Below are 23887 nucleotides of genomic sequence, written 5' to 3'. Positions count from 1 at the left end.
CCTTGCTCTCAGCTCAATGAAAGTAGGGCAGAGTCTAACCACATTTCAAGCTGTCTGCGTTTTTGGATTCTGGGTAATTGCGATCTCTATCTGTTCCTAGAAAAGATTCAAACAACTTATAAACCACAGCTGGGCAGAGATAATAAAGGAAGCAGTACTGGGGTGGGGAGGGATCTCCCCAGCCTGTGCAGAGCAGGGAGAGGGGGGTCTGCAGGAGAAGCTGTGGGCTTGGCTGTGGTAGAGGTTCTCCACATGGCTACTTGGGCTGTGGGGGTACACAGGGGGGCTGCTGAGGGAAACCTCAGCAAGTATTAGTAGCTAGGAATAAAATGTGTGTGTGTACATGTACATACATGCATATATATACATATATATACACACATATATAAAGAGCAAGTGGAGATATATTTAGCCACAGGAGAAGGGGTCTGAACCCTGCTATGGTATCCCCCTAGTCCCACCTCCATGCACTCGTTCTCACTGAGATTATAGCTCTGTGCAGATGGGACACACTTCCTCTTGCACTCCAGAGCTTTTTGCATTTCCCATTTCCCATCCCTGTTGGACCCACATCTACCATCACACGGTTTTCCAGGCAGGAGAGACACCTTTCACTGGAGGGGTTGGAGTGGGTTCAGGCTCGATTCCCAACCTCCAGGCCCACAGAGACATTCAGAAAACCCCTCCCAGGTCTCCCCCCTGCCCCATGGCAGCCTTGGCTGCTCCCACTGTGCTCAGCAGTGCTCTGCAAGGGGTTGAAAAACAAAACCCAGTGATGATCCTTTTGCATTAGGCCAAAACTACAGATCCTTGTCCTGTAGCCCTGTCATCCAGGTCTGTAGATGGCAGGTGGGAAACTGGGGGATGGGGATGGAAGACAGAATGAAATACATTTCTGTATTGGCAAAAATCCTAGAAGAGAGTAGGTTCTTCCAGCAAATGTTTTTGCCAGGATGCTTTATTTAGTTTGCAAAGCCAGAATAGGGCCTGGTGGCGCAAAGATGTTTTTCCATTCTGGGAGAGTGTGCTGTAACAGCTGTATCAGCCTGCATATTCTCCTCAGTTCACGATAAAAGCGAAGTTGAGGAATTAATTGAAAAAAAAAGCCATATTCATTTGCCAGCGAGATACTTAGCTACTTAATCCCTTCCTAGCCTTCCTCCCAGGAGCTGGCAGAGGCCTGCTGTGCATGAGAAAAGGTGTGCTGATCTAAAGAGGGGTGCGACTGCATTCGTGTATCTGCTGCAGGGGTCCATGCTGGTTCCTGAGGTTGCTGTTGCTGTGCTGCAGCTTGTGCCTCCCAGCAACCTGAGCTGGAAAGCTGCCTGAGGCTGAATGAAGATTCCCAACTAAAAAAAAAATAAATGTAGGGAAGGCATTAAAAGGAAAAAAACAAAAACAAAAGCAAAACAAAACAGCATGGAAAAAAGTGAGTGGAGGAACAGGGGAGGGGATGAAGTGGTCTGGGTGCAGGGGAGTACAGGGTTTTCTTGCACAAGCTTGGGGGGGAAGGAGCTTGGATTTGGAGGCAGCCACGGGGCAGGCTTGGGTACCTGGAGGTGGTCAGAAGCTGCTCCCTGCCAGGGCGTGGGGAGCAGGGGCTGGCAGAGCCGGCTGGCTGGAAGCAGAACTTGCTGAGCTGCAGCTTTCCTGTGCAGACAAGGCCAAAAGGGCCATCTGGCGAGGCCATTGCTGGCAGGGACCAGTCCTGCGGCTCCCTTGCAACTACTGCCACCTTGTCCAACACGATCCTCCCTGTGTCTGCCCTGTGCAGGACCCAGCCCCTGCCAAACCTGCCCGCCTCCCACCCTTCGTCCCTTACAGAGAAGATACGCCGTTCACACAGGAGGATTTCAGGGAATGATGTGCACACCTCAAGGCATGCAGCTGGCAAGGAGAGGGGTTTGGGGCTCCCGTTTTAAGAGAGCACAGCCAGGAGCTGTCGGCAGCACGCCTTGCTTCTGCCTAGCATCCCGTCCCCAGCATTTCTGCTGCTAATGTGAGAAAGTTTGGGCTGGCCCAGCGGTGGCACCTCAGGGCTGGTGACACATCTCGTGGCCGTGGGAGGGCTGTGCGCCTGTGACTCCTGCTCTCGTACTCCCACGGGGACCGGCGAGGTGTGCTGTTGGGGCAGCTCACAGCAGACACATGCCCTTTGGGGCGCAGCGGGGAGTCTGCTGCCGTTTGTGGAGGCACTGATTTGAGCCTGCCCCTGTTGAGGCAACCACAGCGAGCGAAACACCCTTGCCGGAGCCTTGACTAGTGCAGCATCACTGGTTAGCAGCATGAAATAGGTGCCTGGGCTTTGCTGGTCATGGAAAGCACCCACATGCGGTGCCAGGAGGCCTCTGCAAGCCGAGAAGGATCATTCATAATAAAACTGCGCTCCTCACCAGCGCTGGCAGGAGTTTCCAGAGAACCCTCAGCGTAGGAGGGACGGCTTGCGAGTGGCTGGGGCAGGCAGTGCCAGGCTCTGGAGGCAACGCTGCCCGCGGCTCCTCGTGCTTCACCCCCCTGGCTCGGGGGCCGCTGACCCCAAAAGGGCTCAGAAGAAGTGACCCAGCCACTGCCATTGCCGGAGGGGGCTGCGAGGGGAGCTGCCGGCTGTGGAGCAAGAGGTGTGTGTGTGGGGTGACAGGTTTGGGCTGCTGTGGGGACAGTGACCTCTGGCACCACAGGGGAGTGAAGAGAGCAGCAGCAGGCAGCCAGGATGGATTAAACCCATTGTAGCAGGGCTGTGCGTCCCACAGAGCCTGCAGTAAGGTTTCTTTTCCCTTTTCCACACCCGCCTCTTCTGCTTGCTCCTGCCTAAGAAGCAAACCACTACTACAATATCTGCAGCTTGCCGAATAAACGTTGCTCTTCGAGTTGTTGATTACAGTTAATTAGCATTAATTTTTTTCCTTAAATGGCTGCTAGTTGTGCTCATTTTCTCCGGGGTCATGGCTGTGGTGCTGCTGAGCAAAGGAGACGCTGAGTGGTACCGGGTGACCCGGGCCCGTGGCGGTGGGTGGGTGCGGGAAGGAGAGGGAGGCCGTCCCCACCGCAACAGGGGCTTTTCACACGCTTCATTTTCTGAGCGACCCGTACGGGCCCGGCTGCCGTATCTCCATTTTGCGTGGGCCGAAGCGCAGGTGGCACAGCTGCCCCGGCGGAGCCCCCTGCTGCCGCGCGATCGGTATTCACCTGGCCCGAAAGGAAGACACGCCGCCATCGCTGCTTATCGCAACGCGGGTCGCGGGGCTCGGCCGGGACCGGGGGGCTCGGCCGGGGCCGGGGGCGGCGGCGCGCGGCGACGGCGCCATCTTGTGGGCGAGGGCGCGGGTTGGCGGGCAACGGCCGCCGCCCCTCAGCCCCGGCCCCGCGCCCCAGCCGGGCCGGGGCTCTCTGGAAGCGCGGCGGGTGTCTCTCCGCCTTAGCTGAGGCGGCTCCCTTGTCCCCTCCCGGTGCGGGGAAGCTGCCAGGGGGAAGCTTTACCCCTCCTCCAACGGGTGGACCGAAACGTGGCCCGCTCCGCTGGTCATCCTTCAGCCCCAGGCCTGGCCAGGTGGGTGTTCTGGAAGGTGTCAGCCTGAGAAGGCAAAAAAGGCCTTCCAGGAAAAATCCCGCCCGCCCCGGGCTCGACACACAGTCTGTAAGAGGGAGCCCTGTGAAGGGGAGCTGTAGGGAACACGGTGAGGTTGAAGCACAGCCACGCAGCGTCAGCCCCCTAGAGTGCATCAGGCGTGTGATGATAATTTAGTCCCTGGGAATCTTTCCAGCAGATGAACAGAAAAAGAGCAGAAGCAGGGTAATTTCTGAGGCAGACTCACTTGGCTGGTGAAAGGGGATTATAGAAGTGCCCCCCCCCTTCCCCACAGTAGTGTCAACACCTTTCTTTTTCTGGTTTCCCCTCAAGTCACTGATTTTTCTCTTCCCTAGAGCGGTTCAACGGGTAGAAATGTAGCGAGGGCATTGGCAGCTTTTACTTCAGCATCATCCAGCCCTGCTGAGAGACAGACACTCGACATGCAACAGTGGTAAAAATGCTGGCAGAGGTACGGCCCTGCTCGTGCTGGCTCTCCTACCGCTCCTGCCGCCAGACAGAGGGAAACTGTATGCCTCAGAGTCTGGGGTTATAGGAGTCAAAGAGATTGTGAATCCTCAGAGGTGTGTGTGTGTTGCTGCTGGCTGGCTTTCCCGCCATGGGGGATTGAGCTGGTCTCTGACAAGACAGCAAATCCAGAGCTGCCGTGCTGGGGAATGCTCTGAAGCGCTCTCTGCAATCAGGCTCGTTGAGTTGCTGCAGCTCTTCTCTGCGCCAAGTGGTGTTTCTCTTTTGGATGGTTGTGGTGTTAAACGCTTCAGCAATAAAGAGGCTTTGTTGTGGTCTCTGCAGCATTGCTTTTGCCTTGGCTAGCAGCAGCCTTTTTGTTTGAATAAATGCTTTCCCTGGAGTTGGCTGTGGGGGCATGTGTGGGCACGTGTGTGTGGGTGTACATTGGACACAGCTGTGAGCAGGCAATGCTGTTAGGTTCAGCACTTGCCCAAACTTGTTGTTCATGTGCTCCAGAACAATGTGCTTTTCCTCATGGTTGGAAATACTGGCCACTGTCACAGGCTTTTAACAGCACTTGAGTGAAATTAATGGCCACTTTCCAGCTACAGGCAGAAACTGTTGCTAGCACCTAGCCCATCTTGTATTTAGTCTCAGGAAGCAATCAGCATTTGCTGCATCAAAGGAAGGACCAAGCCGTACCGATCCTGGCCAGCCTGTGCTGTGGCAAGGCTAGAGCTGGACAATCAGTTCCCCCCTTGTCATGCTGCAGGGACCCGCTCACATGCAGCGGTGTACTGTATAATGCATGAGTGAAGGTCATACAGTGACCTATTAGTTTGGAGCTTTGTAATTTATTTCCTTTGGCACAGGTATCCTGGTTAGTTCCACCTACGTTTCAGGGGGATCAGTTCAGCTCCGCTACAGGCTGGTGACAGAAACACACAACTCCACAGCTTTTCCTCATCTTCCTCCCACTTATGTCTCCAGAGTTAAAACCCAGTCCAGAATCCCCAGACCAAATTGAATTAGAATTTAACATTCAAAGATTCAGGCTCCCTTTAGGCTCTAAGGAACAGAATGTCATCCTGTCTCGCAGTTAATAGCTGCTGGGTAGTCGTTTCAAAGCCATTTCTTTTCAGCGAGCTCTACCATAGCAAATCCCAGCAGTGAATGTATTTCTGGCCTGGCCGTGCTTCTAATCCCACAGCTGAGTCTTATGTGTGATCTCTTTTGAAATGGTAGATCTATATATATATTTAAAAAAAAAAAAAAAAAAAAAAATTCCAGACAGTGATATTTCTAGGACTTGGCATTTAGAGTGGCAACAGGGTTGTTTATAGGAAGAGAAGGGAAAGGATGGAAGGATGATGTTGACCTAGCAGCCCTACAAACCTACCACACTTAATCCACTTATCGCTCTGAATTCCTGAAGCAGATAAATGCTGATAACAGTTAAAACACATCACTGACAGGAGCAGCATGTTCTGTCCTCTAGAAATACATCAATGCTGGAAATTGCAAAGCTGTGTGCTACCATGGGGATGAGTGTGATATAAGAGCTGAGGAAGCCCTCGCTGTTCAGCAGAGTTCTTCCACAGGAGGGTAGTAAGCCCCTGCCCCTTTCTCCCTCCCTGCCCCAACTACCTGGAGATGCCCATTCAGGGCTGAGAAATGCTGCCAAGCGTGGTTGTGACCCCACAGCTCCCCAGAGCCACAGCTGCCTGATCTGTGCCTACATATCTGAAATACCAAGTGGGCCCCAAGTGTCTTGTTACCGCTCTTGATTGTCCTTGCTGCTCAGCGTTAAGACCTGCGAGGAGCGATTTCCAGCTGAGACCAGCCCCGTGCAGCTCACATCAGCATGTCTTGGGGAGTGGAGTTGGTTTTGGCTAATCTGAGCTAAACCTTCCCTGGAGGAGTGCAGCTGCTGCACCAGCCTCACAGAGCCACACAAAGCCACTTGCTTCTCTCCCCATCTGTCAGGGATCTCAGCAAGGTACCGGAGCCGTCCCTGGGCTCAGGGGGCTACAGTGGCTGAAGCTGCACACCACCCCCTCTATCAAGACCCCTTCCTCCTGAGGACCTGTCCCAGGCTGAATAGGAGGAAAAATGCTGTAAACCAGAGGTTGCTTTGGAGCAAGCATCACTTCTACAAATGCTGGAGGGATAAAAAAACGACAGTGATTTTGTCAATGCGCAGTTTACAGGCTCATCTACCTTCTTAGGTCTTTCCCCCACACAGTCATCCCCCACCAGTCTCTACAGCGCAGCACCCTGTGTGAGCAGGCACCCTTGAAATTGCAGCAAAGTGCTTTCTTGTGAAGAGTGAGTGCAAATATCTCACAAGAAGTGTGAAAGGAGGAAGCTGCTTAGGGACAAGTGAAGACCTCTCAGACAGGGTTTTTCTGAGTTAGGCGCTGCTTAGCTGTTGCATTGTAGACGTCTTAGCTAAAAACAAGCTTTCATCAGAATCAAAGACTGTTTGTGAGTATATGTGGCAGGATCCTCCCACAATAAGAGGGTTTTCTTCTTCGAAGGGGTCTTTTTAGATTTCCCTACGATAGATTTCTTAAGGCCTCCCTGTATTGCGAAGCTGATTCAGAGCCAGCATCATGTGAATCTGAAACATCCCAACTGTTAGGGATGAATTTGCTGCCTGGTTGTTCTCACTCCTGGAATACGAGTGCCTTCCTCCAAAGTGACCTAGTGGAGGAGTTGGCTGTGGAGGGAAGTTTTGTGCAGTCAGGAGTACAGTGGAAACGTTCCTCTGTACTGACTGCTGATGTGACTACTTGTTTTCTGTGTTGAAGGAAAAACAGGTGATCCCACACTTGAGTGTTCACATAAAGAAGAACTTTGATGGTGCTACTCTGCCCTGAACCCACACCCTGTGGCATGGCTCAGTAGCTTCCCCATGTGAACAAAGGACCTGATTAAGATAATTTGAAGTCAGGTGCCCTTATTCTAAAACCTGGATGGTCCATTCGTGAGATAATCAGGAATAGCTGTTCCAAAACAAATCCTTGGTAAAAATCCCACTGTGCCACTTTTAAACTTCTCCATTGCTCCAGTCAGTTGAATCCTTTCCTGAACTTGACTACATTCACCTCAAAAGGCCTTGATCTGCATCAGTCAAAGTGCATATTTTTCCATATTTCAGCATGGGTCTTCGGTCACTGTGGAAGGGGACAAAGTTTGCTTTAAATGCATGCGATATTTTACAGTCATTGGGAGACAAAGCTCTATGTGTGAAAGAGTTTATGGTCCAGTCTTTGGACACGCACTGGTAGGTGTAACCCCATTGTAACAGTACAGAGAAATGAACCCCAGTGTGGGGAGGAGTCTGACCAAAAAGCAGAAGAGCCTGCATCTGCCAGGATCAGCTTGCCAAAAGTAGCGTGTGTCCATCCTGCCTGTCTGTCCCTTTGCAAACGGGAGGGCATCAACCAGCTGCCCAGGCGTGGAAATACCTGACAAACCCTCATCTCTTTTGCCTTTGGATCTTCATATCTGGTTGCTTTCTTACAGCCTTTGACCCCCCATCATGGCCTCTAATCTAAAAGTCATCTTCCTGTTTCTTTGGTTGCTTCAGTGTGGAGGTAAAGAAACGTTTTTTAATTCCTTTTGTTACTCTCACATTTGTTCATATTAGAGCATTTCCAGCTGCTATCTTTTGCTAATTTCCAGAGATCCCCTCTAGGAATTTGCACGCTGCTGCTATTTCTGTCTTTTAAGCATTTCAAAGCTGAGAGAGAATCCTCAAGAAAGGAGGAACATGGGAGAAGGGTTAGATAACCTAAATAAAATCATTTGGCTTTTTCTCTGGCATGTTCTTCTCAAGCTAATGGCTCCTGGGACACTGTAAGAAGATGGATCTCTCCTCTGTTTCGTTACAGCAGTGCTTAGCCATGTCTTGTATAGAAGCTGTATTCATGTGTGTTCCGCTGGTTAGAGATGAGGAGAAGGATGATGAATGATGAATGATTTTAGAAAATAAGGCCCATAAGAGACCGCTTGGGTTATCACTCCCACAGCGTCTGCAGGATTTTCAGTTACCATCTTTCCATAATACTGTATCTAGTATACACAGGACTGTGCACTCACAACGAATGAGCGTGTCCCTTAGGACTGTACTGTATCCCGGTTGCTTTTACAGCTAAGAACCTTTTCCTAGTGATGTAACCTAAGCTCTTCCTTACTCTCAGGCTATTGTCCCTAGCTATATCATCTGCAGAGGATTTTACTTAACGGGCGTTATCCTTTCTGGACAGTGGCCATGCCCTCTCTCCATTATTGCCCCCCACAACGCTTCCTCAATGCTCAGCATTCAGCAGTGCTAAGTCTGAGTTGCCTTTTCCGATGCCAAGTCCCACTGTGCAGAGGTGATGCTGCGGTTGCGATGCAGTGTTAGTGCATGATGACAGGCAAGCAAGCCCGGCTGTGCTCTGGGACAGCTTTAATGCCTTGTTATGAGCCTGTTCATAGATGCAGAACCCCAGGGAATCCCATCAAAAGCATGAATGGAAAAGCCTGCCCATCCTCTACTTTCTCTCTCTACTTTTTTTTCCCTCTTCTATTTTCATGTCTCTGAAAGAATCCTTCATTTTGTAAGAAGACTTGTGTGTAAATTTCCAGTTCCCTTTTTTAAAGACAACAGTGGTTTCCACAGGTTTCCTCTTAAGTTGCTTTATATGTGGCGTTATGTCAGCTGCCAAACAAACAGATCCAGAGACTGCCTGATATTAAACCCAGATTTGGCTGGAAAGCTAAAGAGGTCCTGTACCCCAGGCTCCTTACTAGCTCACTCTTAGCATTTTTTATGTTTTATTAAACAAAACAGGGAGTGAACTATGGTGTGTTCCCTATCTGTGCTCACTCATCCTCTCTTGTAACTCCCAACATCATTGTCTACTGAATTGCAGTGATAGATCACTTTCAACAGCCCCGTCTGTGTAAGGAGGAAGCACATGAAGGGCATGATCTCCCATCTTTCTGCCTAAGATACTGTCACATATAGATACTTAAGATCCACAGTCATCTGCAGATAGTTTCTATATCTAGTATTGAGTCTTGTGCTTTGCTGCCCATTTACAGCAGCAAAAGTTTGGAGCGATTAAACTGTGTCTTACTTTTCATGGCCCTGATGCTGGCCCCTGTACAGAATATGCAGTTTCCTTCCTCACTCATGCTTTAGAAATACACAGTCCCACTGATAACACCTGCTTGCATACAGCACCTCCACTGGCACAGAGTCATGGCATGGCCACACGAAGGTGCCCAAGCAGAGGTTTGCTAGGAGTCTCAGGAGATGTCCAGTAGCGTTTGTCTTGGGAAATTGCTTTCTATTTACCCGCTGTAAATACAGTCTCACACCACTGCCAAATCAGTTCACTTCCTGCTTCATTTCCTGTGTTTTTGTGTGCTGGTGTTGTGTAGAGGGCTCACAAGGAAAAAGGGGAAGCTGGTGAATGCAACAGGCTATCGCAAATCACACAGCAATTACCTAAGAGATGTGGCAGATCACACAGGGCACATGCTCTGAATCATTCTATTTCTGGCAAGGGCCAACACTGTGTGCTACAGGCGCACTTCCTGACATACGGTTATTTTCACCGTGTGATTCTGTCTCTGGGGCAGCAGTCCTCTCCTGACTTAAAGCGATGTTAGGTGACTGCTAACAATTATTACCCTTACAGGGGGAAGTGTCGAAGTACAGCAGAAACCTCCAATCCAGGTTGCACTGCTCAAGGAAGGAATATCCATCCCCTGTCAAGTCATCTTCCCTTACATGCCAGAATACACCAATTTTTCAATCTTCTATTACTGGATTAATTCACTGGGCAAGAAAACATCCATCTATAATAGGTCAGAAAACATAGTCATCCCTTCTGGAAAAGAGAATAAGACTGCTACCATATCTTACAACCACAGAATCATGCCACTTGAAAACACCTCTTATACTGGCACGTACTACTGCGAGGTCAAATGGAATAACGTCCAGAAAACGGGAAAGGGAGTGTTTGTCCTTGTTAGAGGTAAGTGAACAACCAGAAAGGAAGGATAGGTGGTTAAAAATCAGTCGGATCTGGCTGTGAAAAGATGATCTTTGCTCTTCTTCTACCCAAACATGCTATGAAGTCAGGTGGGAATAATGCTTTATGCCCAATACTTAATGCCATCAGAGTTGAATGCACTTTACACAGGTGACCTGTGCTACTTTCCCATTGCACAGATGGGGACATGAAGATGCAGTAGCTTTTGTCTGCCCTGCCACAGCCTCCTGGGAACGGCAGGCCTAAAGTCAGGGTGTAATCTGGGCACTGGGTCAGAGGGTGCTTTTAGGTGTCAGTGTTCAGGAGACAGTGCAGTTTGGCTTTTAGCAGTGTGAGAGAAACGGATCAACACAAGGTCAGTGGTTAGGGTGCTCGCTGTAATCAGCTGTACAGGTTAGGCAATCACCATTAGGGGCTCCTGAACAGGTTAGAGGCTCACCATAATCCCTCCCCCTCTTCCATGTGGTACAAGAGGTCGGTTGTTCCATTAATGCGCAGACTGGGAAGCAAGGGAGAGCTTCATACCAAGATAAGAGGAATGTTATAGAAAAATGATAAGGACATGCATGCTGCTTACTGGCTGGATTTGCATTACTGAACGGTGGATATGAAAAACTTCTTAGAAAGTGTAAATGCAAAGAGCTGTGACAAAATAGCTTTGCTACACTGGTCAGAGGATGCCCTACAGTACTCACCCTGCTAGTTTGTGTGGCCTGTGTACTTTCTACCATCTGTCTTTCCGCCCCTATCACTAAAGACCTTTGCCAGCCTCTACCTACCACCTTTCTTGGCTCTCATAGTCACATCACCTCCCTCTAATCTACATGAAGTGCAGCTGCTTATATCCTGTCTCTTTTGAGAGATTCTTCAGCTGCACCCTGCTCTCTGTTAAGTCAGACTGAGTTTTGAAGAGGGGTGCATCTGTGTCACTGTATTCTGCACTGCTTGTGCATTTCAGTTCTCTCGAGGCTCTTTCCAGGGTTTAAAATGCAGCAGGATTGTAACTTCCACTTACACTGTGAGTGTTTTGTCTTCTTTCTTACAGGTACAGGGTACATAGATACCTCTTATGGTTGGGAAATACTTGTTACTTTTACCACTCTTCTTGCTGCATTGAGCATCACCGCAACAGCTCTGCTTCTGTGGAAAAGAAAGGCAAGTTATCACCAAATAAAAAGCAATACCTGACATGACCCATTCTAGGAATTTATTTCATTTGTTTCTAACTTGGCTGGATTGGAAGTCCCCATGCTGAAATTTTCCATGCTGGGTGTCTGCCTCAGGTTTATTTGCTTTTTCAAAGTTCAGTCTTTCTGAGAAAAAAAGATTACAAGAAAGACAAAACAAGTCATTTATTTGTCCATTAAAGAAATTCTGGTAATTATTTTGACTCTGGCATGCTCTGATCTGACACAGGGCAAGAAGTCACACTAGCAGTGCGCTGGCCCTGAGAATATTCAAGGCGATGTAGCCTTGTGATGGGTTTTTGGAAAATTGCCGTTTGTGCATGCTCAGTCATGGCTCTTGTCAATTTAGCAGCTCAGTTATCTAAAGGACCCTGACGAGGCTGCCTTTCCACACAGTGCCAGTCAGACAGGTAATGTCCTGTGCACCCATGCATGTCTGTTGCAGCCCTGGTGACAGGAGGAGGGCAGGGCTTTCCCTGTTTCTAATCTTCTTTCAAGATGGGGCTACTCTGGTTCAAGGGCACAACCGGATTGCAATGAGACTGTGCAACTGTGTTCCTGGGCCATGGTTTGTGCACCACAGAAGAAAACAATCTGCAGTGTGGAGGGGATGGGGACCAGAGCCTTGGGCATGTGTTTGGCAGAGAAAATGTTAAGAGCCAGAGTGAGGGGAAGGTCAGAACAAGGATCCCAAGGAAGCCTGTGTGGAAGTCCCAGCTAACTGGGAAAAAAGAAAGAGACAAAGACCTGAGGAGCAACCTGCTTTAGTTGGCTCTGCTTTGAATGGAGGGGAATTGAACTAGAAAATCTTCAGAGGCACCTTCCAACAGCAGTGATTCTGTAAGGCTGGTAGAAGGAGCCTTGGGAGGAAAACTGGAAATAGAATATGGAACAAGGAAACACTGGAGCTTGGAGGAGTGTGGTAAGACTGGACTGGCAGGGCCCCCTGGGTGAGCAGACTGGTGGCACAGGTTGGGACCAGCTGGGTAAGGAAGTGGAAGCTGGGATGAGTATCTGTGGGCAAATGGGAAACTGGGAGTGAGGAAGAAAGGATGTAGAGAGAAGGAGAAGAAAATCCAAAGTTACGTCTGGAAGATCAGGATGAGACAAGAGACCTGTGGAAAAAACTCTGCAGTCATGATACTGAGATCCCTGATTTTTGGGTAAAATCTACTGCTCCTAGTACTGCCACCCTCAGGTGTTCAAATAGCATCCTCTGCATTCTCCTAGAGATCTCAAGGCTGGCTTAAAAAAAAAAAAAAGATGTCTTTAGAACATAATTCAGGGATTGTTGTTTTCTAGGTAAAGTATGCCTCATATTTACTCTTTCAAGCTGCTTTCTACCACCATGACAGCAGACTCTCTGCATGCATTTTTATGTGGAGGCTGTGCTGTTGGTACAGTCCTATGACTCCAAGGAGCCTCAGGTTTCAGCCCACAGAGTCAGAGATCATGAGGTTGAAAACAGAATGGCAGCAGTTGGCAGACCTGCTAAGCTCGTGAGATTTACCTTGCACACAGTCTGATAGAGGGAGAAGGAGTGTAAGTGGCAGAATCACTAGGCTGGAGACAGGCCCCCATCTCTGCTTGCCTAAACAGTGTCTCCGTGGGGATGAGGAGGGAGGCACTGTCACAACTTGCCAATTGGCATCTTGAGGTTTTGAGGTGGACCAGCAAGTCTCAGACCTACAGGCTCTCCTCGGGGCCCAAAGAGATCATGCAGTCATTACATTTGCCCTCCTGCAGAACAGAGCCTATATTTCTCACCACAGCTTGCTCAGACCTGCTGGTTTAAAAATGTTTATCTTTAAGAGAAGCTATTTAGCATCCTCCTTAGTTACTAATGGACTGGAAAGGAGTTCATCGTTTTCATGTGATGTGAATATAATCATCCCACTTCTTTCCGAATTAGAAGAGATACTTAGCAAAGCCTTCTGCCTTTTCTGCCTCCTCTCTTGCTTGCTGAGCAGGGCTAACCCTTATCTGTGCATGAATGGAATGTGTTGAAGGAGAACTCATCTGATGCAAGAAACATTTCAGAGGAAGAGACCTTCCTTCAACTCCATGCTGGACATGCACGTTAGTGTATCACTGACTATATGTCATCATTAACGGTCGTCTGGTGCTCTTCTCTAGCCTGCATATTAGCAAAAGCTTCCCAGCCAAATCCTGACAAAAATCACTGTATTTTGCTGCTCTGAAATTCCCCCGCACGCTTGGAACAGGGCCCTGCTTTACTCCCTGTCCTACAGCATTGTTGTGTGCTGTTAAATACTTACACCCTCCATCCAGTTAAGTTTCAGTGGTGGAAGTGTTTTCTAGGTACACACAGATCCCAGTTCTCCTTTCCACTGCTCCAGTGTAAGTCATCAGACTCCTCCATGTTACCCTGTGGTGAGGAAAGGGACCAACCCAGCCCACATTGTGCAGAGAGTGCCAGCACTCAGGGGGTGTGCGAGCAGCTGGCTTTGACATGACATTGATGTTCACTTCATCTTCGGGAAGATGGTGTTTTCTCCAAACGTGTCATTTGTTGTCTTGTCCTGAGCAGGTGTTGTGCCCTAGAAGGAACCAGTTAAATATCCTGAGACAGAAGGTGGAAACGCAGCCCCCTTCAGCCAGCCCACCACCACCTCCTGTCTATGATGTGAGTACCAGAATTGCCCTCCATCCCTTCTGTCTGCATCATGGTACAACCCTGCCTTTCCCTGCCCTGCCATGGTACAGAGAACACCAGTATCATGCTGTGAAACACAAGCAGTACCTGAGTACCAGCCTGGTACTGGTGACCTTGCTCCTGTTCTCTGCCCTTGCTTAGCTCCTCTCAGGACTGTGCACATTGTGTCTTTGCCCTGGTCCCACTCGTGGCCTCTCCTGCGCCAAGGCTTTGCACCATGCCCTGCTGGGCAGCACCCTTCCCTCTGCCAGCAGTGTGGCAGCACAGAGCAGCAAGTGTGGGGCCAGAGAGGGTTCCTGGTGGTAGAGGTAGAAGGGTCTCCAGAAGTCAGGAAGGAAAAAGGGATCTCAGCCCCACTTTGTACTATAGAGTGTCTCAAGGACATGCCCTCCCCAGCTGGCCAATGATGGCTCAGAAAAAGGGCAAAGAGAAGTTCTCCCCCACAACAACCCCAGCTGTTTAGAGTTCCTGCTGTGACACCTTCACCAGTGTCACTGTCACAGACCACTGCAGTCCTGAGCAGGCTGACTAGTTCTCAGGGGGAAAGATGGCAGGAAGAAAGTGAGGGGAGTCTCTTTTTTGGAGAATTTCCCTTTTCATTGCATGGGTTCTCCTTTTCCAGTCCCCAAACTGGGGAACACCAACTGCTCCTGCTCCTCGAGCCCAGTAGCCACAGCATCATAAGTAATGGGATTGGAGTGGCTCTCCTGAACTGTCAGGCCCAGACCTCAGCTACCTTAAGTAACCATGACCCTAATCCCATTTACAACTCATCCAGCTCCATTTAAAATGGATTCCTTTTTCTCCTTTTGCTCCTATGGGAGGGCTGTTCCACTAAGAAGGGAAGGGGGTTTTTTGCCCCGTGATCTGTGGGACAAACAAGGAGGAATAAAATGAAAATCGGTAGAGAACAACATTGCCTGAATATTAGGAAACCTTTCTGACTGTGAGGTCTGTAAGGGCTGGGAAAGTCTCTCTGAGGAAAACCTGTAAGCTCTGCTGCATTAATCATTTAAACTAAACAAAGCGAAGCTCTGGAGACTATACTACAGAGAGGAGCAAAGCTCTGCCAAGGAGGCAGGAGACCTGATAGGGGACAGATATGAACAAGAGGATGGGCCTGCCCCCTTCTCATTCTCATTTTGTAGGTAGGGGGGCACCATTTGTGGCCCTTTAATTTTTGGAGTAGAGGTTTAAAAGAAAGCACTATGTATTGCATGTGATATGTTTATTCTGGGCAAAAAGCAATGCTTTGGGTAAAGGAGGTTGCAGGTTATAAACCTTTTAATTTGTATCAAGTCATTTCTTTTTAATTCGGGCTTATAAAAATCCGAATGGGTAGTTTCCTGCTGAAGTGGATGATTTCTGCAAGGAGACAAAAAAAAAAAAATCAAATCCATTTCTCGCTCAGTCGGCCTCGTCATGCATCCTTAGCTCCATCTTAATTACATGTTTCATCACGTTGTTCTGTTCAGGAGGCCCCACTAAGGCTAATATAGCAAGCCAGCAGAGCCAGCCTTAGGCACAGGCAGTCCTGGGAGCTGGCTGGGCCCCTGTGCTTGCAGGAGCCCTATGGACCTGACCCAGCTGGCCTTCCCCCCAAGCCTGATAGCCACATGCCAGCTGCGTGGGGCTCTTAGCCAGCCCTGTGTGCTGGGCAGGTGGCTCAGCCCTCTTTGGCGGAGCTGCAAGCAGCCTCCAGCCATCCCCTGTGTGCTGGGGGGGATGAGCCTGCCCGCTGGAGGTTACTTTATCGTGGAGCAGCTGCTGCAGGGTGACTCGTTCAGGCATGAAGCAGCAACTCCTGCCGCAGACAGGATGCAGGGCGAGAGCAGGGCTGCAAAGTGAAAAAGGGGGAGCATGGCCCTGGGATGGAGAGCCTGTGTTGGATGGGCCCTCAGGACAGGTGAGGGGAGTGGAAAGTTGACAAACTTTATTTCCTTTGAAAGATGCCTCTGGTGCCCCACTGCTAAATTTTGTCGGGCCTCTGCATGGTGTAAACCCAGCCCTGCAAACTCTGTTTGAAATGAGGTGTGTTGTGAAAACCTGTTGGTGTTAAATCGGGTGTTGAACACGGTGCTTAATTCATGGGGAGGGCAGAAATCTGTGGTCAGCATTGGGGTAAACTGAGGGAAGGACAAGTGATGAGATAAAGAAGGAGGTCAGACGTTAGGGGATGGGACAGGAGGCCAGCATGTGACAGATGTGCTATTTGTGGGGGAAAGGAAGAGATCAGAGTCTGGAAGAACATTGGGTCAGGGAACCACAGTATCTGGAGCTGGGAGCAGGAGCAACAGGAGGCAGCGCTGGACACTAAAGTAAGGGCTTGGCACTGGCTGGTGCAGCTCATTAAATGCTCTGTATTATCCTACATGGCAGCAAGGCTCATCCCTGGAGTGGGAAGGGTCCTAACACACATTCTGCAAAACCATGATGCTGAACATCCCTAGGAGCAAATGCCCTCCCTGCTGGCTCTTCCAGGTGCTATCGCTTACCTCGTGGGGGTGGGTGTATGCAGTGAAAAGCAGCAAGTAGCAAAAAGCTCCAGCAATAAGGGGGCAGCTGGACACCCACTTTGTTCCCACTACACTGCCAGGTGTTCCTTGACCTCTTTGTCCTCCTGCGGCCCCAGAACAGCTTTACCTCACTGCACTACCCAGACCCAAACCTGTATTTTCCTCTGTCTTCCAGCTTAGCTGCCTAGTTAACGAGCAGCTTGGAAACAGCAATCCGAGGGACTCGCTTCATCCACTTTACACTTCAAACAAGCTTTTTTGAGCAGCAAAGAGAACTCCTGTGGCGCAGGCAGGTTCCAGAGCACAGAAGCTTTTCCTGGTGTGAGGGAGACAAGGAGGCTGCTTGGGGATAGGAAGGCATCTGCCAGCGGGAAGGAGAGAGGCCTGTGTGCCTCCACTGTGACAGTAGCAGGTGGTCAGTGACCAAGCAAAAGTAATTAATTTGCAAATAGTGGCTGGAGACACCAGCTTTCCAACTGGCCAGCAAAGGACCAGCATTGTCAACAGCCTCCACGGGAAGAGGGCTTGTGGAGGCAGGGAATCTTTTTTGGAGGTTAAACACCAAAAGGATCCTTCTTGCTTGCGAATGGCTTCAGACTAGCGCAGTGAAAGAGGCTGCCTGTCCTGCCAAGGGGGACACGGAGCCAGGCTGCTGGGAGTGCAGCACATGGGACGAGGACCTCACTGCAAGCATCACAAAGAGAATTGAAAATGAGGATGGGGAAATGGGATTTTCTGTGTGCGCATGTGCACATGCAAATAGTTGGGAATGTCTGTGTAGGCAAGTGGGTTGTTGGGAGTGGGAAGCAGACAGGTGAAATAATTTGACTGTTCCCGGAGGAGGAATGGGAATGGGAGAGCTGTGTGGTGCTCTGTTCGCTGTGGCCCGCTCCTGTCTGAGTGCCTGCTTGCTCCAAACCCTGCTCCCAAATGCTGCTCTGCTATCATCTGGTCCTGTTCAAACCACCGTCCTGCTGGCCACTATCCCGAAAGATGCTGAGTGTTTGCAACTCCGGATGAAATGATGAGGGTTCAGGTGATCGGCAGCCCCAGAATTAAGCTCTGTTTTGCTTGTCCTCGCTGTGTTGCAGGGCGCCTCGCTCCCTTTGCAGTCTCTCCACTAATACCATCTGCCCCTCTTGCGGCCGGAGCTCCTCCCATCTTCCTGTTGCCAGAGAAACAGCCACCTTGGCAACCTGCTGTCATCCTTGAAACACACATGGAAAAGTCCTCCTGATTGTTATGTTTGATCCTTCAGGCAGATCTGGAACATCACTCAAACTGACACGCATCTCCTGTGACACGATTACCTGGGGGACCAGCGGGTGCATACGCATGTAGGGCGTGTGTGTGTTTCTCTGTGTAGCTGTATGGGACCTCGGATATGTTTGAGGGCCTGGGAGTGTACTGATTTTTTTTTTTTATTATTATTATTCTTTGCTCACTCTAAGAAGAAAGGAGAGTTCTGGCTTGGAAAAAAATCCCTGAAAATAAATAGAAATCATGCCTGATGTAGGGTTTCCCATTTTTTGACAGTCCCTGTGCTTCAGGACCTCAGCCTCACCTCTCTCTCATCCTTGTGTGCCCAGAATAACCACAGACAAGAGCTTGTGGGTGTCAGGCACCTAACGGTCTTGGGCAGTGCAGAGCACTGCCAGTTACCTGTGGTCCCCATGGTGCACAATATCCTTTCATGTGGCAGAGGGGTCTTTATTCTGCATTCTGGGACAATTTGGAGCAGAAAGAAGCAGGGGCATTGGCATTGTTCCCTACTGCCTTGCACAGGGTAGGTAACTTCAAAGCCCATCTCTGAGCCTGAAAAAGGAAGATGATGCAGCTGCACTGTGAAAATTTCAGGGGAAAAGGATTTACTTTTTGCCCAAGTTCAGATCAGGAACTTCAACATTTTGGAGATGGCAGGGGTTCCTAGAAAATGTCGGGCATGAGATGGGGAACAACCCAGTTGGCAATTAGTTGTCTTAAGCCCAAGTAATTTATTTGACCCCTGCTCTCTTCTTTCTTCCCTGTGCAGTGTCTGAATTCGCAGCAAGTTGATGTCTATTCTATCCTGGAGAACAACACAAACAACCCATCACCCAGAAAGAGTCCTCCAAGGAAGGTAAGGGCTGGGGCCCTGTTCTTGGAAAGCTCCCTGATGCACTGGGCACACGGGGAAAGAAAACTCACAGAGTCATCATGGCCCTTGCAGCCAGTGTGTCTCCAGTCCCACCAAAAGGGGAAAACAGGACGTGGCATCCACTCGCCAGCTGTGATGCACATGTAGTTTATCTTCCCTCTTCTGGGAGAACCCTTTCTCCCGCAGCTCTACCAGTTCTGTCAGTCCCAGCTTCATGCAGATGCTTTGCTGTATGACGTATGCTGAAAGGCATTGAGGGGTTTGGCGTCGCTGCTCCCTCTGAATGGGACGGATGTTCATGGGGAATTGGCCAGATGCTCATCCCCACTATTGCCCTTTCCAGATTATTTAGGCAGCTGAGAAATCCTCTGGGGTAGAGTAATCTGTGCACCAGGGGCAGACTCTGGATGCAGCTTTGCTCTCACCAGCATTAAGCACCTGAGAGCCATTTCATGGTAGCAGAAGCTAAGATGATCTGAACAGAGGCTGGGCTGATACAGTCTCTGTCAGCTCTGGGGCTCAGGAAAAGGCAGTGTGGGTACATTTAGGGCTCAGATCTTCTTGCTGGTCTGGGAGTTACGAGTTAGAGACAAGGAACTAAATCCACTCCTAGTAAAAGTAGCTGCAGCTTGGAATATGCAGGTGCAGGTCAGTTGTGGGGGGCACATGAAGCAGACCGGAGGCCCACACAGCCCTCTACCCTGCCTTTGGCAAGCATCAGCTGTTTCACAGGGACAAGAGAACTTGCATCAGGCACCCCAGGGAACGTTTCCTTCCTGTCCTCAGAACTTTGTTGTTCTCTTCCCCTCCAGACCTCTTATCTGCTTTAAAAAAGTATATTTACTCTTCTAATGCTGGAAGATGTTCCTGAAAAATGTCTCCTGCTTCTTCCCACTGGTGTTCTGTTGGGGAGAATTCCCCAGGTTGCCTATGCAGCGTGGAGCATGGCATCAGCTTCAGTTGGCACCATGCCTCTGTTTTGTGAAGGACAGTATTTTCCAGTGTCTGAGACATTTTCACAACTCCCACCTTTTAGGAAAAGGTGATCTAAAATCAAGCGGCCTACTCTGTGTCAGAGCTACTTGCCATGTGGTCTGGTCCCAAGGCCACTGGCCTCCTACAGTTACTGCTGTGGCTCAACAGTGGTTGGTGGTAGCAAAGGCAGTGGCAGGTATCTGATTATTGAGGGAAAGAATGGGTTGTTAAATATAGGCTGTCTTATACCCCAGTGCAGCATACACACTGGAAAAAACAGCATCCCTATTCTTGCTGCATTTTGAAATTGCTGGATAGTGAGAGCAGTAGGTTCTGATCCCTCTTCCCTGTCGTATTTATTCTTCTGTATACCTTTATCAGCTGCCCCCTTCGAAATGATTCCATCTGGATGATGAGATGCAGTATGTGTGGGGTTTTTTCCTACTGTGGAGCTGTCTGGGCTGGGCTGAATTGCTTGTGTGTGGCCCACACTGCTCAACTGCTGCTTGGGGGGGGGGGGGGGGGGGGGGGGGCAGTGCGTCTGTAAAACCGAGCAGGAGCAAAGCAACAAAGCAAGAGCCAAGGAGCATCTCTGTGTGAGTGGGTCTGGCGCTGGTGGATTCAGGCAGAGTGGGGTAAAGGTCGAAGCAGAGGTGGGAGAAACAAAGGAAAAGAAAGCAAACAGAGAGGGTGGGATTTGCTCTCACACCAAGAACAGACAGTTCTCGAGCTGGTCAGAAGGAAGGGAAGTGTGAGTGGCAGAGCCCCATGATCTCTGCACAGGAGACTCTGACTGTGCCTTCCACTGCTGTTTCAAGCACCTTGATCAGCTTTTCTCTCAGTCATCCTGGGCTATGACTGCCTGGGACACTCTTCCTCCAGCTGGTTGTGCCAGAATATAACAGGGCTGTTTTCCCTAAAAGCAAGACTTGTGGGCCAGCAGGTTTGGCCTGTAAGTGGGAGCTGGGATTGCTGAATGGTGGCTGACTTTGCTGCGGAGCGTCCAGGCCAGGCCTTGCTGAGGGATGCTGCGCATAGAGGGGGGAGTTGTAAAAGGAAGCAGGGCAGAGAGACCCTGAAACAAGAGCATTTGGATGCTGTCATGCTGGACTGTCAGCCAGCTTGGGTAGCGAGGGGTTAATCCTGCATGCTTTGGAGGTGCCTGCACTCAGCACTTTTGTAAAATGTTTCCCTTTGGTGGCGGCAACAGAGAAAATGCTAGTGTAGGTAGGGCTTCTTTCACCCGGTGGCATTTCAGCTACTTGCTGTGTAACCTTGCTTACAGCAGGCCTGTGCCACACAGCACTTAAAATATCAGTCTGTCAGCGCCTTGTCTACACAAGGAACGGTCGTGTGGAATAGACTCAACTGTTGAAGAAACAGGATTGAGGAGGTCAGGGAATTCCTCCTTCACACAATCCAAAGTGATTTATTTTTTTACCAAGTCCAATTTTCCCTCCCCTCCCTGTCTGACAGCTTTTTGGGGGAAGAGTGACAAGTAAAGGAGGCATCTTTATCCCTTGGGCTGGATTAGCCACGTTTGTCTCTGGCAGAGCAACATTTCTCACTGTAGTGGCTTCTATTTCAGCAGATCACTTATAGCCATTTCTAACAGAACAAACGTCAGTGTCTGCTTATTAAAAATTAACTCATCATCTTTTGAGTAATTTTCCTCCATTTCTTTTTTCTCCTTTTCATCATTCTGCAGACACCTAAGAAGCAAGCAACTCTACAAGAATCCTCTGATACACTGTATGAGAATATCTAGCAGGGAAAATCTGACCCTATGTGGACCAGGCATCTTTCTGTACGGAAGAACTACTCTCTTACATCCCCAGTTCTACTGCAGAGATCCACAGTGACTTCAGGGCACAACTCCAAGGGATTTGTGAACCCCCTGGCTCCATCTAAACTGCCCTTCATTAACAACAGAATGCATCTGTTCAAATCCCACCGGGGGCTCAGTCTGCATTGATGCAGCAAAGCTATTTTGCAGCAAAGCGGTTTGATGCAAAAGAAAAGCTGCTTTTGTCAAGCACTCACACATTCTTAGAAATGGTGCAGATGGGATCTGTGCAGGTTTTTCTCACCTGGCCTGGCTGAAATACTTAAATCTCAATTGTCTGTAAATGATAGGACAATCCAGAGACCTCCTTGCTTCCTGGCTTGATCTTCCAATCCTGACCTGCAGCAGTCCCTCTGATCCTGTGCCTATGGCTTTCCCGACGTGGCCATCAGGCCTTCATGCATAGTTTAACTGAGATCCAGGCATCCACCTGCCCATTTTTCCTTTCTCAGGAACCCCACGGTGAAACATGCTTTCTCATAATCTGCTAATCCCATCAAGTAGTCACAGATGCCTGCTGTGACCATACTCAGTCGACTCAAATCAGTGCCTCGGAGTAAATGCTTTCCTTTCAGCAATATCAGCAGTATGGTGAGGACTGGATGCACAGACAAAGATAATGATGGAGGAAAGGAAAACAGAGAAAATATCCCTGACTGCCAACATGTCTCAGCGGCAGTGCCCTTTCCAGAACAAGGAAGAGGAACAAGAAGGTGGGAACCCAAGGAAACTCCCTTGCTGGGGCTGCATAAGCCAAGCAGGTCTGGGGCCAGGTTCCAGCCCAGAGAATTTTAAACCAAGCTCCCCAATTTCCTGTTCTTCTTGGCAATGGGCATTGTTATTGCTTAGAATTTTGAGCCTCTGTGGAAGCAGGCATGGTACTTCTGCCACACCAAACCAAATAGGTTTGCCTCTGTTTCAGCTGGCCAGTATTTCCCAACAAGGGTATAAGAATCCTTTACCTCCACCACCATATGTTATTTGGCCAGGTAGACAAGTTCTGAAACTTAGAATGACTGGAGGGAAGAGGGAGGCCCTAAAGGTGAGTTTTCTATCCAAGCTCTTCTCTTGCCTGTCAGCTGGAACTTGCCTACTGTTTGTGCTGATGCATATTCTAGTTCTGATAGGGAAGAGGTTACATTAAATATCCATATAACACGATCAAACCAGTGGATCAAAAAGCTGAGGCTGTTTTATCTCAGATTAAAAAACAACAACAAAATACAACCAAACAAAACCAACCCAAAATAAGAATATGCAGCATAACTTTAGAGGAATCATCGAAACCTCCTTAAAGAAGAAGATCAAATTAAAATTGAGCTCCAGGGTCATAGGACCCTCTCTACTTGAAGATAATGTTGCTATGCATCAGAGATAGAGGCTATGGAAAATGTCTCCGGGGCCGCCAGCCTTCCTATACTATGTTTAAAGAGATAATCCGCTTATTGCTTTGCTCTTTTTATTAGAAGAGATTTCAAACATGCAATTTGGACTTTCTTTAACCACAGGAAAATGCTTTTCCTCTTCCCAGCGTTGAGGAATTCATTTCAGAAAGAGCAATGAATAGACAGCATGGCTTATTAGACCCATTTTTCATTTGTTAAGTGATCATTACAATTATAAATAAGTATTTTTGAAGTCTACAATTTTACTGTTTACCAATATGACCAGAAAATATTTGTGCTCACAGAGGAATTTATAGAGGATTGTATAGGTATAACAATTCCTTTCCTTAGCAGATTTGAAGAAATTATGAGATGAATTATAAATATGTTGCAGTATGGCAATAAAATATTCAGCAGAAGCTGGTGGATTAGATGAAAAGCAAAAACTTTCAAAATAATGACGCTTAGTTTTTGTGTTTTGCTTTTTAAATTTTATAAATGCTAAAAATACTGGGTGCTACTGGAAATTTCCTGACAAGGATCTCACTTTGCAGTGAATTGATTTGTCTTGTTACCTTTTTTACCTGTTGTTGTACCTCGTTACCTTTTTTACTGTTACATTTTTAAATAGTGTGCTTCCTACATTTATGCTTCAGCAATTCTATGTGTTAAGTAGCTGAAGCTGTTTAAAATGAAACATGAGAGGAAGAACAGTATTTAGAATAGAAAAGCCTATTCTAGAACAGTCAGTGCTGAAGTACTGGAGGAATCACACCAGGTTCTGATCAATTAAGTGAAAAAGTAAAAATTTCCAAGAAACACTGGCAAGTCTGGGGATTTGGGCTGTGCACCAAAGCTTGCCAAAGTTGCAGGGAGCAGCTGTGTTGATTTCAATGGGTTTTGGAGTGACCCTGCCAGAGTAAAAGACTGCTGCACGAGAAAAAGAAAGTTTTGAAGCTATGGAGACAGAAGCATAGTATCACTTTGTTAACATCGTGCGCCATGGGCAGCCTCAGTAGCATCTGTGTGTGAGAGAGAAAGGTATAAAACAGAAGACTGTGAGAACAGGGAT

The 23887-nt window shown here is 48.8% G+C and overlaps 1 protein-coding gene across 1 annotated transcript; it reads left to right on the top strand.

Moving 5' to 3' along the window:
• The first annotated feature begins 7459 nt into the window (after nucleotides 1-7459).
• NFAM1 (NFAT activating protein with ITAM motif 1) lies at nucleotides 7460-23273 on the top strand. The gene is made up of 6 exons (XM_033007101.2): nucleotides 7460-7638; nucleotides 9736-10074; nucleotides 11138-11247; nucleotides 13831-13926; nucleotides 18505-18591; nucleotides 21293-23273. Exons 1-6 carry the CDS (start codon nucleotides 7584-7586, stop codon nucleotides 21350-21352), a joined length of 747 nt encoding a protein of 248 aa, XP_032862992.1. The 5' UTR covers nucleotides 7460-7583; the 3' UTR covers nucleotides 21353-23273.
• The last annotated feature ends 614 nt before the right edge of the window (nucleotides 23274-23887 follow it).

The sequence above is a fragment of the Tyto alba genome, unplaced genomic scaffold (assembly GCF_018691265.1).
Source record: "Tyto alba isolate M040663 unplaced genomic scaffold, T.alba_DEE_v4.0 Super-Scaffold_2, whole genome shotgun sequence".
NCBI lineage: Eukaryota > Metazoa > Chordata > Aves > Strigiformes > Tytonidae > Tyto > Tyto alba.
Note: the sequence above shows the minus strand (reverse complement) of the source record. Positions and strands in the feature narration are given on the sequence as shown.

Excerpts from the sequence above, each read along its gene's own strand:
- NFAM1 (XM_033007101.2), top strand. The coding sequence starts at position 7,584 with ATGGCCTCTAATCTAAAAGTCATCTTCCTGTTTCTTTGGTTGCTTCAG. Across the intron at positions 10,075-11,137 it reads AGTGTTTGTCCTTGTTAGAG|GTACAGGGTACATAGATACC; the intron begins GTAAGTGAACAA and ends TCTTTCTTACAG. Across the intron at positions 11,248-13,830 it reads TGCTTCTGTGGAAAAGAAAG|GTGTTGTGCCCTAGAAGGAA; the intron begins GCAAGTTATCAC and ends TGTCCTGAGCAG.